At 34.3% G+C, this 19363-nt stretch overlaps 1 protein-coding gene across 1 annotated transcript in view; it reads left to right on the top strand.

Annotated features, from left to right (window-relative positions):
* Positions 1 to 19363, top strand: part of Msh4 (mutS homolog 4) — a 61338-nt gene that overhangs the window by 29652 nt on the left and 12323 nt on the right. The window contains exons 9-15 of the mRNA XM_005385226.2: positions 6041 to 6115; positions 8156 to 8220; positions 9398 to 9567; positions 11598 to 11734; positions 12198 to 12301; positions 13256 to 13380; positions 15960 to 16160. Of these exons, the coding sequence (XP_005385283.1) occupies positions 6041 to 6115; positions 8156 to 8220; positions 9398 to 9567; positions 11598 to 11734; positions 12198 to 12301; positions 13256 to 13380; positions 15960 to 16160 (877 nt within the window). The remainder of the gene's footprint in view (positions 1 to 6040; positions 6116 to 8155; positions 8221 to 9397; positions 9568 to 11597; positions 11735 to 12197; positions 12302 to 13255; positions 13381 to 15959; positions 16161 to 19363) is intronic.

Genomic DNA, 19363 nt, shown 5'->3' with positions numbered 1-19363 from the left:
AAACTTCTAGTATGGAATTTTTTGCTTAAGAAAGGTTCTTATACTTTCTTCTTAAGGATATTGATTTTTATAAAATGTATCTTTCCTGATCATAAATATTTACTGAGAATAAACCTTAAATTTCTTAATACAAATAAATGTCTTTTCTTCCCATGCAGTATCTATAACCTTAGAATTTAATGTGCTGCACTAAGAATATCTGTTTTTCATTATAAATGTCTAAAATATTTCCTCTAACATTTGAAAACTCTGATGTTAAACTTATTGTTTCTGGTTTTTACCCAGGTTCTTTGTTTTATTTTGAATAATTTTTCAAGAAGTGAAAATTTCACTTCTTGAAAAATTATTTCAGACTTCCCAATACAGTATATTGCATGGCTCTTTTCACTCAAGCAATTTTTCCTTGTTTTGTTGTTTATTTTTTGAGATAGGGTCTCACGGTGTAGTTCAGGCTGACCTTGAACTCATAGCAATCCTCCTGCCTCAGTCTCCCAAGTGCTGGGATTGCAGGTGTGTACCACCCACACCTAGATTCAAGCAATTTATTTTACCAAGCATTGTGATAAATTTTAGAGATACAGTAAGAAGTAAGTCTCTGACCCTTATAATTTTTTAAAGGGACTTATTCAGTGTGAGATTTAGGTAAAAAAATAATTAATTACAGCATAGTAGTATCAAAGACTGTAAGAGACCTGAGACTCTATTCTGTTTGCAACTTAAGAATTTAAGGTACCACAGTTTCATAGATGCTGCCAGAAGACACAAGATTCCTGTGTCAGACAGGGAAGATTTCGGTATCCCAACAATAGCAGTAATCAGAGAATCAGCATTTTCTCACACTTAATCCCTAAGCTCCATTTCCCATAGGGCTGTGTGAGGAGGGCCAAGTGACTTCTATACACTCTGTGTTACAAGAGAGAATCATTGAGGTTAGGGAACTTGCTTTATAATGGGCAATAAATATGATCACTTGCTTTTCTGGAAGGAGACACCATCTTTATCATCCAAGAGTTTTAAGCACACCTGCTCCCTGCTGTAGAAGGAGACACTGTATCTTTCACAGCTATTCATCCTTGGAAATATTGTCTAAAACAAAGGTAATGAATGCCAGTGCTCATAAGGTGTGTGAAAATGCAAGAGACTGGTGGAAAATTGTCTCCAGTTCTCTGTGGAGACTCTCTGTCCCTTCTTGGCTTTGAAGAACAAATTCCAGAGAGACTCTGCAGGTTTTCTATTGCGGTATAACAAGTAACCACAGTCATAACTGCTTAAAACAGCCCATGCTTATGGTTTCGGGGTTTCCGGAGATCAGGGGTCTGTGCCCATCTTTGCTTAGTCCTTTGCTTGGTGTTTCAAGGTTTGTAATCTCAGTGTCTCCCTCACTGCGTCAGGTTTTACTCGCTATTTTTATTAAGAGTTAGTTGGAGCCTCATAATATTTCTTGCTAATCTCAAGACTGTCTTCCCTATTACCTTAAATTTTAATGTTTGTATGAACTAACATTTACTTAAACCAATATTTGCTTTTGAAGCATTGGAGGAAGCTTCTAATCCTATCCCTCTTTGCATGAGTCATCCCATGAAGCCCAGTACTCCCAAATTACTCATCTTTTTCACACTCAGAACTTTCTTGTGTCTTCCTAAACTTCACTGTCATTTACTCATATATTGAGAGCCCTTAAGGCTGCCCATTTGCCCTGTATTTTCTTGTTTATTTGCTTTTCCATGAGCTCAGAAACCCTTTCAAGCTATCTTCTGTCTCCTTCACCTTTCAGCACACCTCTCCAACCGTGGCTACCATGTGTTCAGCTAAGCTTATTAGCTCTCTCTTCTTCTCTTCTATGTTTCATAAGCTCTCTTCCAGAGAGGATGACTATATTTTGATCAGTGGAATATGAAGAGAAACAATAGACAGCACAAGAGTCCTTACTCATGAAGGACTTGCTCTTTCACTCTCTTATTGGGTGCAAGGGATCCAGCAGAGAAACGGTGAAACCACAGATAGAAGGAACTCAAGCCTCTGACTGAGTTTGGACTGTGTGTGAGTAAGAAATAAGGCTCATTTAATGAAGGCCCTGAGATTGGGGAGGTTACGTCATGAGATGATGTTACTCTAATACCAATTTCTTCCCTCAACCTAATTGTAGCTATTGAGGATATTGCTTCCTCCTTCACTGGAGAAAGTGAAGCAGTCAGAGACAACTTCCACTTGGTCTAGCCACTGCATTTATCTCACTCACTGGTACACAGTGTGTCTCTCATTACCGTGGGCAAACTGTCCGACCGTCATCCTGGCAAAGGCCAACCTTTTACTTTGCACACTAGGTTTCTTGTCTTCTTGCCTCTTTTTCTTGGCAGCACTTCAGAATTTTCCTCACCTTGCATCTGTCAATGCTCAACTTTTTTTTTTTGTTTTGTTCTTATCAGCATAAAACATACCATTGTTCCTTAATTAAAGGAGAAATTATTTGCTCAGTTTTATTTTTCTCTCTACTTTTCTTCTACTTTTGTTTCTTTTTACAGAAAATTTCCTCAGCAAGATCTTCAATAATGGATGTCTCTAATGACTATTTTTCTCTCTTAATCCGTTCCGGGGGGATCTGCAGCCCACCACTCCACACTGACACCAGTGAGGTCAGGCCCACCAAAGAGCTCCATCTGACTAAATCCGGGGCTAATGGCAGTGCTTGTCATGCTTGTCCAAGCAGCAAAACTCAACACAGATGGCGAACTCTTTTCCTTGAAATATTTTCCGTTGTTTTCCAGAGGACTACTTCTCCCTGTTTTCTTCCTCCCTTTCTGCTCCTTATCATTTTTAGACTTTTTAAAAGTAATGCTATTAGTCTGGTTGTTCATCTGTATGTACGGCAGTTAGTTCTATAAAGACTTATAAATAAATGAATGTGATGCTGGCAAGAAAAAGGGGGCATGGGAGGGAAGGGGGGGAAAGAACTGAGGTGTGTTATGTACATTTACTAATTCTCCACAATGAATGTAATAATTATATGCTGCAAACAAGTATTAATGACAATTTTAAAATATAATGTGGAATAAATGCAGAGACAAAATGACACAAGACAAGAATAGTGTTCACTGATTTGTCATTAAGTGACCATCATTTAACAGTCTCTGAGGTAGGGAAACCGATACTACAAGTACCTCTAGAACTCTCCATTTGCTCCTCCTTATTTGTTATTCTCTTCCTTCCTCTTTTTAATAACCTCTTTTTTGTTTTTCTTTATAACATAGTTTTACCTGTTTTTTAGAAACTTCATGTGTAAGAAATCCTTCTGCATGTATTTTTTGGTCTGGCTTCTACTCAACATTATATTTATGAGATTTAATTATGTTGCTGCATATAGCTTTGGTTCGCTTATTTCCATTGCTGCATAATATTCCACTGTATGAATATTCATTATGTTTTGTTTTACTGTTGCTAGACTTTGAATTATTGACAGTTTTACAATTGAAGTAATACTGTTAAAAATCTTGTGGGACTGGGAGTCTAAGTCAGTGATAGAGTGTTTGTGGAACATGTGCAGATCTCTAGGTTTGATCTCCCGTACTGTAAAAAAAAAAAAGTACTTGCTTTTAACATAATTATGCACATGTATGTATTAGGCATATAGTTAGGAGTGGAATTTATGGATAGTAGGCTATGTATATCTTCAACTTTAGTAGATTATGCAAACTACTGTATTTTTCCAAATGATAGTATCAATTTACCCTCCTATCAGCGCTGTATGAGAATTTCTACTAATCTTCTGTAAAACCTGATATAAATTCTTTAAAAATTATAGCCGTAGTGTTCAGTAGATAGTGATCTTCCATTGTGTTTTTTCTTTTTGGGGGGTTATGGTACTTGAACCCAAGACCTTCACATTGAACTACATCCCCAGACTCCCTTTTTAAAACTTTTATTTTGAGACAAGGTTTCACTAAGTTACCCGGGCTGAGTTTTAACTTATACTCCTCCTGCCTCTGCCTTTCAGCATTCTGGGATTACCAATGTGTGGCACCACTCCTGGCTTCACTGTGGTTTGAATTTGCAGTTTTTTCTTAATGAGGTTTAGATATGAGCCCTTTGTTGGTTTTATGTTACAAATATCTTCTCCTACTTTGTAATTAGTTTTTGATTAAGTATTGTTGAGCAGGTGCTATTGGTGTGCCACCCACTTCTCTGGAATTCACTTTTGTGCGAGGAAAATTTCTTGTTGGAAGCTGAGACTGTGCCTGAGGACTTTGTCCACAGGAGTGTCCCCAGGGCTTGTTGTGGTCTACTTAAAAATCTTTACTTATGCCAGTGTCTTGATTTTGATTTATGCAGATGACTAATGAGAACATGGAGCAGCTTGTGGCACTGAAAGGTTTTTATAATTTACATGCCCCTAGAGGAGAGGGCACATCAGGCAGGGCCCATATAGGGAAGTACTAGGGTCAGTCAGAAGGCAGAAGGAACAAAGGGAAGGCATAGGGAGAGCCTTTATTTCTTCAGTACCAGGAAGCTGTCAGATAGAGATTTTCAGTGTCTCAACAGGAAGTGAAACCCATGTTGAGGTAGGATGTGTAATATGATTTCTATGCATCCAAAAAGCCAGGTTGCAGGGAAGATGAAACAACTTTGGCTGTTTGCTTGGCTGTACAATTAATGGATGTCAAATCATCAATTACAAAAATCTGTAAAAGTTACACAACATGAAGACAGTCCTCTTTGTTATATTCCAGGTGTTTTACTGTTTTACTTTTCATATTTAGAACTGACTTTGTGTGTAGCATGAGGAAAGTGCCACATTTTTTCTTTCTCATACTGATTGATAATTGTACTGTTACCTTTTATGGAAAAGTCCTTTTGCCGCTGTGCTACAATCATAAATCAAGCGCCTGTATATACGTGGGCTTGTTTCTAGAGTGTTTCATTTCATTGGTCTCTCTGTCTGTCCTGTGCCACTAGTACAGTTTCTTAAGTACTATAATTTTGTTATAAGTTGATTTCAGTAGAATTACTGCTTCCACTTTGTTCTTCAAGGCTATATTGGCTGTTTTTTGGATTATTCTTCAGAAGTAGTGAAAATAGGCTGTCTTATATTGAGTGAATTTTATTTATCTTAATCTAGTTAGTTTCAGAGATGCATTGTAAGAAAGTATGAAATTATGCCTCTGGAGGCTAACAATGTTTAATGTGATAGCTCTTCAAAATTGGGCTATATATTGCTAAAATGTGGAAGCAACCCAAATGTCCATCCACTGAGGATTGGATAAGAAAATTGTGGTACTTTGATATAATGGAATATTACTCAGCTGTAAAGAAAGATAAACTCGAGGCTTTTATACGTAAATGATCACAACGAGAGACCATACTCATAAGTGAAATAAATCAAACATACATGTGCAAGCACCACATTGTTTCACTAGTGTAAAACCTGAAAGAGTTAATTTAAACTAGGAGATATGATAGACATTGTGAATTGATAGGAAAGCACTCAAAGGTAAAGGGTAACTGGGATGTGGGAAAAGAGAAGGGAAAGAAGGAGAAAGTGTGTATGTATGTATATGCAGGATAGTCAACATGGCTGCTCTACTGTCTTGTATTTCCTTGCTGAAAGAAACCGTTAATGAGGCCTGATCAACCGCTAATGAAGCTGGTTGATCAGCTTTGTATGTCTATATCTGTTTTCATGAGAAACTACTTTGAAGATATCAATATGTAATACAACAAGCATTGTTAATTCCCTACCGCTCTGTTTGTAACTCTGTAATGTCTGTACTGATCCTTTGCTATTTTGTAAAATGTCTGTCTGTTAGTATTTTCCTCCTTTTATTTCTAAAATAAAAAAAAAATTGGGCTATATAATCATAGTAAACTTTTTATAGTCAACTAGGCCTGTTATGGCAGGTCAGTAATTTCTAATCATTCTGTAGGCTGGCATCTGGGGGAGGCTGATAGATAAAAGTATACAGAATGTGCAAGGGGAGGTTTAAGAGAAAAACCCATTTTGAATTCAGTATTTATATTATGCCCATTTGGATTATTTTCTTAACAGGTTAATGCAGCTGAATCAAAGATAACAAATTTAATATACCTAAAACATACCTTGGAACTTGTGGATCCTTTAAAGGTAACTTATATGTCTATATATTATACAAAATATGTTAGACATTTAAACATTTTTTGTGTAGAAAATAATTTGAGCTTAGAGAAAGTTGCAGGAATAGTGCAATTTCTGTATTTTTCTCTTTATGTGTATATCATATACACACATTATTATATTTATCATTAATTCTTATGTTTAGTACCCAAATACTAAAGTATGTACAAGGAATGATTGAAAAATATTGTAAATGTTTAAATTTTTAAAAAATGTATTACTGTAGAGGACACGTTGTCATTAATCTTCTTGGAATATTCCCTCTTGCTTCAAATGCACTCACCCTATTGTTCTTGACACTTCCTGAAACAGTTCTGGAAGTCCTCTTTCATGATTGTCTCTATAAGGTGGGATCAAAACTTTGGAAATGCTGCTGCCCATCCAATGGAAAGGCAGGCTTGTGAAAATACTACCATGTATCCTCATCCACTTCATTCACCAGACCTGGTACCATGCAACTTCTAGATTTTTGCTAAAGTCAAAATGACTATGAAAAGTAAACAGTCTGGGCAGAATTTAGGACATCAAAGCAGTTATGACAGTGCAAATAGATTCATGAAAAAAAGACTTCCAGAACTGCTTAAAAAAGTGGCGAGAATGATGAGACAAGTGTGTCCAAAAGGAAGGGGAATATTTTAAGGGAGATTAATGGTAATGTGTCCTTTACTGTTATACATTTTTGTAGATTTATACATTCACCATATTTGTGATCGCACCACCTATCTTCTATAGTACACAAGGATATCCTCTTATATGACAATATAATAATCAAAATTAAGATATTTCATATTGACATAAGACTATTACATGGTATATGTGTCCTATTCAAATTTTTAAAATTGTCTCAGTAATGTTCTTTATTACATTTTTTCTGATATAAAGTCTGATCAACAACCATGCATTGTATTTAATATCTTTAAACTCTTCCAATTGGGAAACTTTCTCCATCTTTCATTCATAATATTGTCATTTTGAAGAAATGAGAGATCAGTAAGACAGATAATTTCTGAAACAGCTAGTAGGAATATAAACTTTATCTATTCACTGAAATATTGACAACACATATCTTATGATCCTGTAATACTATGTTTAGAAATCTTTCTGGAAAAATTACAAAGACATGTTAACTAAGATTTATGTCCAATGATGGTGACTACAACATTATTTATATTAGTGAGGAATTATAAAGTAGAATAAATCTTCAGTACAAGGGCACAAGTCTATGGGCTTTTCACATAGTGGAATATTATGAGTTATTTGCTACAAGAAGTTTTTCTTATGATATAATAGTAAATTGGTGTAAGAGGAGCATACAATGATATGAATTTATTTTAGAAAGAAACAGAAAATATATTTAGGGTGTTTATTTTTGGAAGAATAGTGGTATTATGAGTGATTTATTTTCTTTGTGCTTCTGTAAACTTTCTAGTTTCTGTCAGAATGTCCATATGATTTTTTCTATTTAGAAGCACAAGGAAAATGTTGACTGTGGCTTAACTATGGTTTCTCCTTCTTTTTTTAAAAAAACTATGGTTAACTATGGTTTAACTATGGTTTTGCCTTTTTCTGTTTATTTATTAGTGACTACTCATAGTTTCCAATTCCTGTCTTTGCTGTCTATGGAGAAATTGCTGCATTTATAAATACAAAGCACTTTTAAAGCATAATATATTTCTGTCCCAAATTTTGGAATTATATGTATTATAAATACATAACAGTAGCTATTTAAATACCTACTGCTGAATGTAGTTAGATATTAACAATTAGGAGACAAGAAAAATAGAAACCAATAGTAAGGAGGTAGCACTATATGCTCTTTATCTGGAAAACAAAGATACAATATGTCCTCACCTCATACTTGAAATATTTTTCTATGCACAAAAATGAGAAAATATAGTAAGAAGTACTTTATAAACTATAAAGTAGGGTATTACACAAATGTAAATTGCTGAGTTTGAATAATGTCATAATTTTTTATTCATAAGTATTTTTTGTTTTATTCTTTAACAGATTGCTTTGAAGAACTGTACCACACCTTTATTAAGAGCTTACTATGGTTCCTTGGAAGACACGAGGTCACTGTTACTCCAGTGTTAATAAAATTACTATTCTTTTTGATTGTACCTAATTTTAAAGGCTTCCGTTGTGTTGTATAGAACAGTTACTGAGTTTTAGCTTAGGAGACTCTTTAAGCTATTCATTAAATTTCTAATTATACATTTATCTTATTAGTACAGTAAATAGAATAACAATACATTGATTATTTGCACTAAGAGAAAAACATGAAAAATCAAACTCCATGGACAATTTTAATATTTCCTTTTTCAGTCACTGTCCATTGAAAGACTTGAAAATGTAGAAATATATTCCTCTCCTTTGATAAATCAGGAAAGTCCTAAAGTAACCAAAATTAGTACGTAAGAATACTGAATAAATATACAGTTCTTTTAAATGTTTATTGAGCTCCTACTACCTGTAGATACTGTCTTGGGTGCTAGGAATACATAATGAACATGATAAAGTTCCTGTCCTCAAAACTAATATTTAAGTCTAGTTTAATATTGCTAAGTTATGAGCAATAAGTTACCTTGGTTCTTCACTAAAAAGATACTGTTTTATTGACTCAAGATTGATAGCTAAACGAGATCACAAACTAAAGTTAATAAAACCAGGTTAATTACAAATAAAATAGAAATTAGAATAAAGGAAAGGTTTAGGAGAATACGTGTTTATCAGATTTATTGTTTGTATAGTTATTGTATTGCACATAGCTGTAAGATTCCTTCAGTGCTGTCTCACAATATGCGTTTGGTCTCTCTTACCTCTGTGGAGGACGAGGGCCATATGCTATCTTCTTTGGCTCTCTGCACCTGCTGAAGCTCTGGCTACATGTTGTGTTTATTGAGTTATGAGCACAAAGCCGCAATTCTTATAATAGTTATTTAGGGATATATTTTGTACTTACAGACAAAATCAGTATTATACCTTGGGAGATCTGTATACATTAGCAGATTTTAGAATTGCTCTTGGAGGGTTCATACTATTTTAGATTAGTTCTGACTGATGAACTAATTTATACCTGATATAGTCACAACTGTAGCATATGTAAATTAAATATTTAGTGCTTAATTATTTCAAAATAACTTTCAACAAAAGTTTGCTATCATTAACACAAATCATAGAACATGATTCATATTATAAATTTAAATAGTTGTTTGACTTATAATCTGTAATTTTTTATCTTAATGTTAGGTTTGGAATCATACTTGAAAAGATTAAAACAGTAATTAATGATGATGCAAGATACATGAAAGGATGCCTAAATATGAGGACTCAGAAGTGTTATGCAGTGAGATCTAATATAAATGAATTTCTTGACATAGCTAGAAGGACATATACAGAGATTGTGGATGACATAGCAGGTAATTTGTTTCAGTATGGTTTTTTCCTGATTTTTATGAATAAAATGAACTTTTTTAGGAGATTCTGGTTAATCACGTGTCATACATATTTTTAAATTCCAAAATAGGTTACATAAACACACATTGCACTTAAGGAGTCTTTCCTCTTCTTTTTACTCTTCTTTTTTTAAAAAAAGACAATGAAAGTGTTGTGATTGCTCTTCTTTTCCCCAAACATACTTTCATCCAACTTTGTGTATAAGTTATATTAAAAATGTAGTCTACCAATACTGAAGGATTTCAGCAGTGAGAGATCTCAGTTTTACCGGGAATAGGTGACTTTTTAGCCAATCCAATAATTTAAAATTTTAAAAATTTTTATTAGTATATGTTTGCAGTACATAATGATTACATATATCGTGGGGAATTGGTACATGTACATAGCACATCTTTTTTTTTTTTTTGAGACAGGGTCTCCCTATGCAGTTCAGGCTGGCCTTGAGCTCACTTTATAGCCCAGGCTGGCCTCGAACTTGCAGCGATCCTCCTGCCTCAGCCTCCCGAGTGCTGGGATTACAGGCATGCACCACCATGCTCGGCTCTGCATAGCACATCTTAATTCTTTTTATGTCATCTTCTCTACCTCACCCTCTCCCTTTCTCTATCTCTTGGTCCCTTTCTCATTTACTTTTATAAATATTTATTAAGCTCCCACTACATGTAGACACACATCTCAACCCTGGGAATACATACTGAACGTGACAGAGTTCCTCTGCTCTGGAACACAAAGCTAATATTACAGTAAGGGAGGCAGACAATATAAAAGAACAAACACATGCATATATGCATACATATCTGTGGTACATATACATACATTAATATTGATAGATTTCAATCACAGATATTATAATTCCACATGGATACAACTTATATGAAGAAAAATGTAGCAGATTAGAGGAACCTGGAAGTCGAGTATCTTCCTGTAGAAGATAGGACGATTTTAGATGGAATAGCCAAGAGAGGAGCTCCACCATTAGCAGTAAATCCAGCTGAAGCACAGAGGCACAGAGAGACCAAGCAATGAGTGAGAAAATCTGGTAGAATGAAATCAGACATTCTCTCACAGAACTAATGAGAGATAATGAGAAATGTAGACTTGGATCCAGAAGTTAGCCTTTGAAAGCTAGGAGTGTGGATTTTCCCCCAGTGACAAGAAGAGGTACCAAGAAGCTTTTGCCTTCTAGAGTGAAATTTATTTTAAAAAATATGTTTAAAAAACTTGAGTGAAAGGGCAACAAGGAGACCAATTTAAACTATTTTAACCTTAACATTATTTAGGGTAATAGCAATGTACGTGAGTCAAGAAGGATGCAAAGATGGAAGAAAAAAATGACAGAATTTAGTTATAAAGTAGATACGCCCATGGTAAAGGTAAATGTATTAGTGCTAAATGATTTTTCTGCCCCAAGAATGGTGGTACCATTGAGAAAAGCAGAAAAATCTGAAGGAACTGTTTTGAGTAATGATGTTAAGTTGTTTTCACATAAAGTTCAAAATTAATGGTCATAAAATTAGAGGTGAAATCTAGAATGCTGGAATGTGTGTGAAGTTGACAGATATTTGGGTTTTCTAAAAAGGCATTTTACTTGATAAACTATCTATGTGGAGAAATATTTTGTATTATAAAATAAATTTTATAGAGGGACTTTCTTATTGTGAATTAATGATCCCAATAATTAATGTGACTGTTTTCTTTTATAAAAACAGAATAACATAAAAATGTATACAATACAGTATTAAAATAACACTTTAAAAGTTTTATTATTTCTCTTCCTTTACGAATACCTATCAGTAGGAATATGTTTACTTTTGTTTTGCTTTCAAGAATACTTGACTTCATCTTTTGGACATTAAAACTTAAAGTTTAAAAAGTAACAATATCTTCCTATTTGTGTATAAAATATAAGAAAAAATCTTTGACTCTTTAAATGGAAAGAGTAATATTCTCATTAAAATTCTTTGGTTTTATTTTGTTTTTTTCTGGTCACTAGGAATGATATCACAGCTTGCAGAAAAATATAATCTTCCTTTAAGGACAAGCTTTAGCTCTGCTCGAGGATTTTTTATCCAGATGACTACAGATTATGCAGTGCTACCCAGTGATCCGCTTCCTTCTGAATTTATCAAGGTTTATTCTAGAGTGATTAGGAAATTATTATTCCTGGTTTTATGGTTATAATTGTGTGTTTCCCCAACCCTTTGTCCCTGATATGCCAAATTCCTGAAGGTGGTACATATTGCTTCTCTTCTACTCCAGTCCACCCATGTAACAGCTAAGAGTGGTGTAGAAACTTTCTTAGAGGAAAACAAAACTCCCTGTTTCCCGAAGTTTAATATAAGCTATGTTGTTTACAGATTTCTGCACCAATATTTAAAAAAATTGTCAAAATACTCATATTGGCTGGCATATGTTAAAATATTCTGCTGTATCCTTTGAGATTATCACCTATCTTTATTTCACAAATTATTTAGAACTTTCTTTATGATAGTATATCTCAAAAATTAATTAACCCAAATATCCATTTCTATTGTATAAATCTGTGTTTTATTTCATATGCATGTGTGACGTTTGTTTTTTGACTTTTTAACAGATTTCTAAAGTGAAAAATTCTTACAGCTTTACATCAACAGATTTAATTAAAATGAATGAAAGATGCCAAGAGTCTTTGAGAGAAATTTATCACATGACTTATATGTAAGAACATTTGAAATATTTGAATATTGAATTAAGTTGGCTTAATGTGAGGAACCATAGATAAATTTTATTTGTTGACTCTTTGTCTGATCACAGACAATTATAGAATTATGAATGTTAGGGAAGTAAGTCTATTATGTGACAAGGACACATCAGCCTCACAGAAGCTTCAGGACAAATCTAATTGCGAAGAAATAAGTACCATTGTAAGTTATACTTCTCTAATATGCACTTTGCCATGAAGTAGATAGAACTTGACGTATCTTGGACTTCACGCAGTCTCTTTTTAACTGTGGTGTTTAAGCCCTCAGCTTCTCATACCCTGGTATCACTATAGCAGCATCACAGAGCTGCCAGTTCTTTTGCTGCTCATGAAGGCGTAGCAATATAGTTAGAAGACTAGAATATTTAGAATTGATGAACTCAGATGATAAAGAGAACATTTGGGATTTCAAAACAATTTCAAGGTGTAAACCATAGACATAATATGGTAAGTTTCAGACACATATTTACCCTTGTAAGGGAAAAGCTTACATTATATCACAGTATAACCTTGCCACATAAAAATTGCAGTATTCTTGTTATTCAAATAGCGTATGTGTGTGAGAAACGGAGACAGAAGCACACAGAGATAGAGAACTTGTATTAAAGCTAACATTTGCAAAAACAAAATCCTTAATGAAGGATTTTTCTAAATATTTAATAAAAGCAGTCATTTCAAGAACATGGTGTTAATACACCAGAAGGTGGATTCTTTGTCACTGTGTAGCTGTGACACTGCACAAGAACTTCAGTTTCTCTAAAACAAGGCAACTGAACAGTCGACTTTACTTGCATTATACAGTTTAACCGTGAATATTATTTTACCTCAAGCAGAGTTTAATATTATTTTGTAATTATATTGGATACTATTTTTTAAAAGCATTACATGTTTTACCCAACGTGTATTTTCAGGGTCGTGTGTAAACTGCTTAGTGAGATATACGAACACGTTCATTGCTTATACAAACTCTCTGACACTGTTTCAATGCTGGATATGCTACTGTCATTTGCTCACGCCTGCACTCTCTCTGACTATGGTAAGGTACTTTCTTTAGAATAAGGATGTTGTATCCTGCAATGTATATTCCATTCCAAAATCTTATGGAATACTTATGAATGTTTTACGTACTTAACTTGAAATGTTGTCTTTTGCATATGGCCTAAAATACATAAAATAGAGTAAAATACCCTTAAAATTTTTTTTTTTTTTTCCCGGTACCGGGAACCAAACTCACGACCTCATGCTTGCCAGGCAGGCACTGTGCCGCTGAGCTAAATCCCCAGCCCTATCCTTAAAATTTCTTTCAACATTCAAAAAGTTACTCACTTAGAAATTGACAAATGAAAAAGAAAAAAAATTGCAAGAAATTTTAAGGGTTTTTCAGATAGGACTGCAAAGCTGTCCTCTTGGTGAAAATGGCCCTGATCTAAATATATAAAGTTCACATCTGAATACTCGAAGGAACAGTGTGAGAAATCCTAAGTGATATCTCAGTTGCTGAACAGCTCCATGCTCCAACTTTCCACTACTCCTACAGCAAAGTTATAAGAAATCCATTTGGTGTTCATAACTTCGCTGAACAGTCCAACTGAAAATCCGACTTGAAAAAATCTGTACGTTGCCAGGTGTGGTGGGTGGTGTATGCCTGTAATCCTAGCACTTGGGAGGCTAAGGCAGGAAGATTGCTGCAAGTTTGAAGCCAGCCTGGGCTACATACTGAAATCCAGTCACAAAAGACCGAGTGCATACATACATACCTACATACATGCATACCTACCTGTATGAGCCAAGAGTGAGTCATGCGTTGCATCTTGACATTGACACAAAGACGTGACTCTTCAGTCTAAATGCTGACATCACCAGGCAACATATAGTGCAGAGATGGTAAACGTTTCAGAGACCAAGTGCCAAACTGCAACCTCAAACCCACTTATTTATCACAAAGTACAAATGCTGCAACTAAACCTGAATACAAGGTTTTAGTGTATGTGTATATAAAAAGCTCTACATGAACATACTTTGTCTTAAAAGGAAAACACAATAACATGGTGCGTGTGCCATAGGTTTGCCACCACCAATATATTGCTTGTGTAATTTTTGGGCCTCAGAATGAATCATTTGGATTCCTTATTTCTTATAGGAAAAATATGCTCAGTTCTTGAACTTTTTGGTGTTCAAACACAAATTTGGAATGAATTAAGTTCGACAACTGAGGTACCACTGTAGAGAGATATATGTCGATAGTCAGAATTTTCACTTACTAACTCTTTAGATACGTGCATACTAAAATCAGGAATATGTCATTTACTTCTGTATTCTAAGTCTACCCAGAGGCCTAGAATACAAATTTAAGTAATTTTTTAATATTGAAGAGTACTTTAATCAAGTTAGGCCCTTGAAATTTCTTATCCAACTTGTCATTAATAACTATATTTTAACATGCAAATTGACAGTCCTAATATGTGATTATGCTTGAATAATTGTAGCCTTAATAACAGTAAATACACTAAAATCTCTAATTAAAATCAGAAGTATCATTTCCAAATTATTATGTTAATTTATTTTTATAAGATGTATCTTACAAGGATTTTTTCACATTTCCTGATTTCTTATGGAAATGTTAACTTTTCCCTCTGACATTTCATAGACTGAAATTTCTAAATCTTTTATATCTCTTTGGGAGTAAAAACCTTACCTTGGGGATCAGCTAGTCTAGTAGTAGTTTTCTTAACTATTAAGAGATTTAATTATTCCATTTTAATTTGAAAGGTATCATACTTAACTTCCAAAACATAGTGAATATTTGAAAGACTCTTGATATTTTTTCAAACAGCTTTACTTTTATATTGAATGTTTTCAAGTTTATCCATGAATTTGATTTAGAGTTGTGTAGCATTTTAGTTTTCACTTTTCTTTCTACCTTCTTCCTTTTCTCTCTACCTCAAATGGTGTCCCAAAAGACCTGATCATTATTTGTTGCTATAAATTAGCAAATCTTTTGCATTTGATTTTCTCTGTACTCTGAAATTTCATTTTACACAAACTTTCCCCAGGAAGTAGGACAGAAAATTATATTTATATTTGGTTTTGCCCTATATTTAAGCCCTATTTTAAAAGCAAAGCATGCCACATTTAAAATAATGTTTAAGTTAGGGTAAGCAAATTGTCAGTTCTGTAGTAAAATTTAAAAATAACATTCACCATTACTCTGGTCTTTTTTTTTTTTTTTTTTTTTTGGCTTTTCTCCAGTACTGGGAACCGAACTCACAACCTTGCGCTTGCCAGGCAGGCGCTTTGCTGCTGAGCTAAATCCCCAACCCCTACTTTGGTCTTTTTAATCTATACAAACCTGAAATTTTTATGAGCTGTTTTGAATCCCAAGATAGTGTCAAGGAGCTAAATTCAATTTCTCTAAAGTGAATACTGTAAAAATGATTAGAATGTATCCATTATAATTTAAGGGGATTGAGGTATTTGGGATTAAATAATACATTAATATTATTGCCCCAAATTGACCCTGATAAAATCACTAATGCATGTACAGTATATACATACCACAAAATCTTCAGGTATAAAAATATTAATCTTTAAAACTCATCTTCTGTTTTTCTTCAGTTCGACCAGAGTTTACTGATACTTTAGCTATAAAACAGGGATGGCATCCCATTCTTGAAAAAATATCTGTGGAAAAACCAGTTGCCAACAATACCTATATAACCGAAGGCAGTAACTTTTTGATCATAACTGGGCCAAATATGAGTGGGAAATCCACATATTTAAAGCAGATTGCTCTTTGTCAAATTATGGCCCAGATTGGTAAGTTCTGATTTTACTTTATAGTTATCAATTCTGTTCAATTTTCAAATACTTTGTGCTAAGTATTTAAATTTAGTTACCTAAGTCAGTTTTGAACTTTAGTTACCTAAGAAAAGTTTGAAGTAGATTCTCTTATTTAAAAGTACAATAATGTATCTATTATGTAGACCATATCTTTTACTAGTGATATTTCTAAAGCTCCATTCAATTTGGATTGCATTTCCAAGTTTTAATAGTATGACATTCATTTTGAAATATTACGGAATTAGAAACTTCTTTACTGTAATTATTAATGTTATATCAGTTATTATTTTATTCAATCATGTAATTATTTCAGGTTTAAAAATGAACTTTGTTGTGAAAAAGAATGAAATGAGTGAGATAAACCATTGCCTTTAATAACCCTTGTGAGATTTTCCCAAAATTATAATTTTAGGCAGAGAGACTTCTCTTAACTTGAGGAGTACAGGTAACAGTTGGGATATTAACATGTATATGCAGTATCTGCCTACACACATTGAGGTGGCTGCCGTTGGCCCAGCACTGTCACACAGTTCTTGATGTTGAAGCATAACTGAACTCCTATCTGTCAACTGGGTTTCCTTCAGTGCAGTTTGAGTCAGAAATGAGATTCTTGGCCCTAATGTAGTGGTTGTTAACCAGGGGTGGTTAGAGTTTCTTACCCTTCAGCCCTAGAAACTTGGCAGGGTCTAGAAACACTTTTGGTGGTTACAACTAGGGAGATAAGTCCAAGGATGCTGCTAACATCCTTCAGTGACAAGACGGCTTCCTTCTCTCTCCCTTTCCCCATTCACCAGTATATAAGAAAGATTATTGAGCCCAAAGTGTTAGTAGAGTTATGGGTGAGCAACCTTGGTCTAATGTTACGAATTATAAGGAAACACAGCAATAATATTGGCAATACAGAGCAAATTCTTCTCACTTCTGGGCAAGAAATCAGAAATCAGTGAATGAATGAGTGAAGATTAAGTATCTTAATGAATTTAGAATTTTGTTAGAATTAAGAGGACATCTTAGCTACTTTTCTTTCCATTATTAGAACTATCTGGCTCACATATGACATAATGCTTCTGAGGAGCTATAAGGAGCTCTGTTTTTTAAAACACAGGGTGTTCAATGTGTGGAGATCTCTGATTGTTAACACATTCATGATACTGGATTGAAATCTGACTTTTCATAACTTGTACTTATTAGTATTATTATTTTCTTCTGTGTATCACAGAATAACCTAGTCTTTCTTTCTGATAGTAGTAGTAGTAGTCCTTCAAATATTTGTAGATAATTATTCTATTTCTCTTGTCACTGTCCTTTTTAAACCTCTGAAACACCTTAAAGTGTATCATATCTCATAAGGTCTTGGGGCTAAACAAACAATGGGATTTGAAGGGCATTGAAGTTAACAGTGTAGACTTTGGAGGTAAATCTACATTGTCCATTTGCTAACTGTGTAATCTTAAGCAAATTACTTAACTTCATTAAGCTTTAGTTTTCTTCTCTGTGAATTAAGATGATAATAGAATTGTTTTGTTGTTTTTTTTTGTTTTTTTTCCGGTACCGGGAATTGAACTCACGACCTTGCACTTGCCAGGCAGACGCTGTGCCGCTGAGCTAAATCCCCAGCTCTGACAATAGAATTGTTATAAGGACTGAGATAATGTATATAATATGTTATGGGTTGAAGGGGAAGATAAAGGAAAGAACTTTCCAGGCAGATGTAAGACTATGGTATAAGGTCTCATTTGCTCAAGGAACAACAAACAGTCCCACGTTTTGTAGTTCTTTTGCATTTTTGAGCAAAGAGAGCCTGACTAGCTTCTGTTCTCCCAGAAGTGGCAGAATCACTGTAGAAACCAATAGGAATTGTATCATGAAAGGCCTTCAGCACTTAACTGGGGGGGACTAAACTTTATCCAGCAATCTGTGGGGAGATATTGAGGAAATTTAGCAAGAGAAAGGCATGATCAGATTTCACTTAAATCACTCTTGGTATTTATAGATTAGAGCCACCCCAGAAGTGAAACCCCAGCCAGAAGCTTCTGAACACAAAGTGTGATTGAAAGATACAATTAATGTGTAAATTTTAAAAATTTATAACAGTAGAAGACACATTACCACTAATCCTCCTCAGTTTTCCCCTTAGCTTCAAACACACTTAGCTCACCATTCTTGCCACTTCATGAAGGAGTTTGTGAAATCTTCTTGCATACATGTCTTTAGTTGCACTGTTGTGGCTGCCTCGTCCTGAATTGATTGAAAACCCTTTCATCATTCTGACTTTGAGTAAGAGCCACAAGTCATGTGGTGATGGATCTGATGAATAAAGTGAATGAGGAGACATTTCAATATATTTTACAAGCCTGCCTTCCCACAGCATTCATTGTATTTTTATTTATTTTTTTGGTACCTGGAATCAAACTCAGGACCTTGCACTTGCCAGGCAGTTGCTGGGCCACTGAGCTATATTGCTGGCCCTCACTGTATTTTTGATCACACTTCATAAAGACTTATGAAAGAGGACTTCCAGAAGTAAGTGTGTTTGAAGCAAAGGAGAGGATTTTGAGGGGGCTAATGGCAATGTGTATTTTACTGTCATTTTAAAAAAATTCACCATGTATTTGATCATCTGTTATAGATAAGAAATGTTGAAGACCTTTCTGGTGGAGGCTAAGAGAGAGGAGAAATAAAACATACCAATTAATAATATATGCAGTATTCTTTCCCTGTCACTTTCACATTCATTTTTCATTTATTATTTCTGAAAACCCTGTAAAAATGTTTTATTTAAGAGATCAATAAGTTTTGTTCTCTGAGAACTGAGTTCATGTCTGTTTTATTTACCCCAGCACATCATAGACTTTTAGTAAATAATAAATGTTTATATAATGAGGAAGGTCAGGTTTAAAGACGTCCCACAATCGCCCAGTGTTAGTTCTTTGCTTAGTCTGTCCCACTTGCCATAATTGCTAATCCTGACAATTTACTGTGCCAGGCACTCTTTCCCATTCTTTGTATGTATTATTATAATACATTCATAGCTTATTAATAAAAATTAATGTCTTACTCTCACCTCCGTATTGTAGATCAGTAAAGCATTGAGAAATAACTACTTATTACTTTTGTGAAAGATCATGTAGCTTGTAACAGGAAGGATTCAAACCCAGGCGGTCTGACTCTAGAATCTT

Source organism: Chinchilla lanigera, unplaced genomic scaffold, assembly GCF_000276665.1.
Source record: "Chinchilla lanigera isolate Chin_1 unplaced genomic scaffold, ChiLan1.0 scaffold00022, whole genome shotgun sequence".
NCBI lineage: Eukaryota > Metazoa > Chordata > Mammalia > Rodentia > Chinchillidae > Chinchilla > Chinchilla lanigera.
Note: the sequence above shows the minus strand (reverse complement) of the source record. Positions and strands in the feature narration are given on the sequence as shown.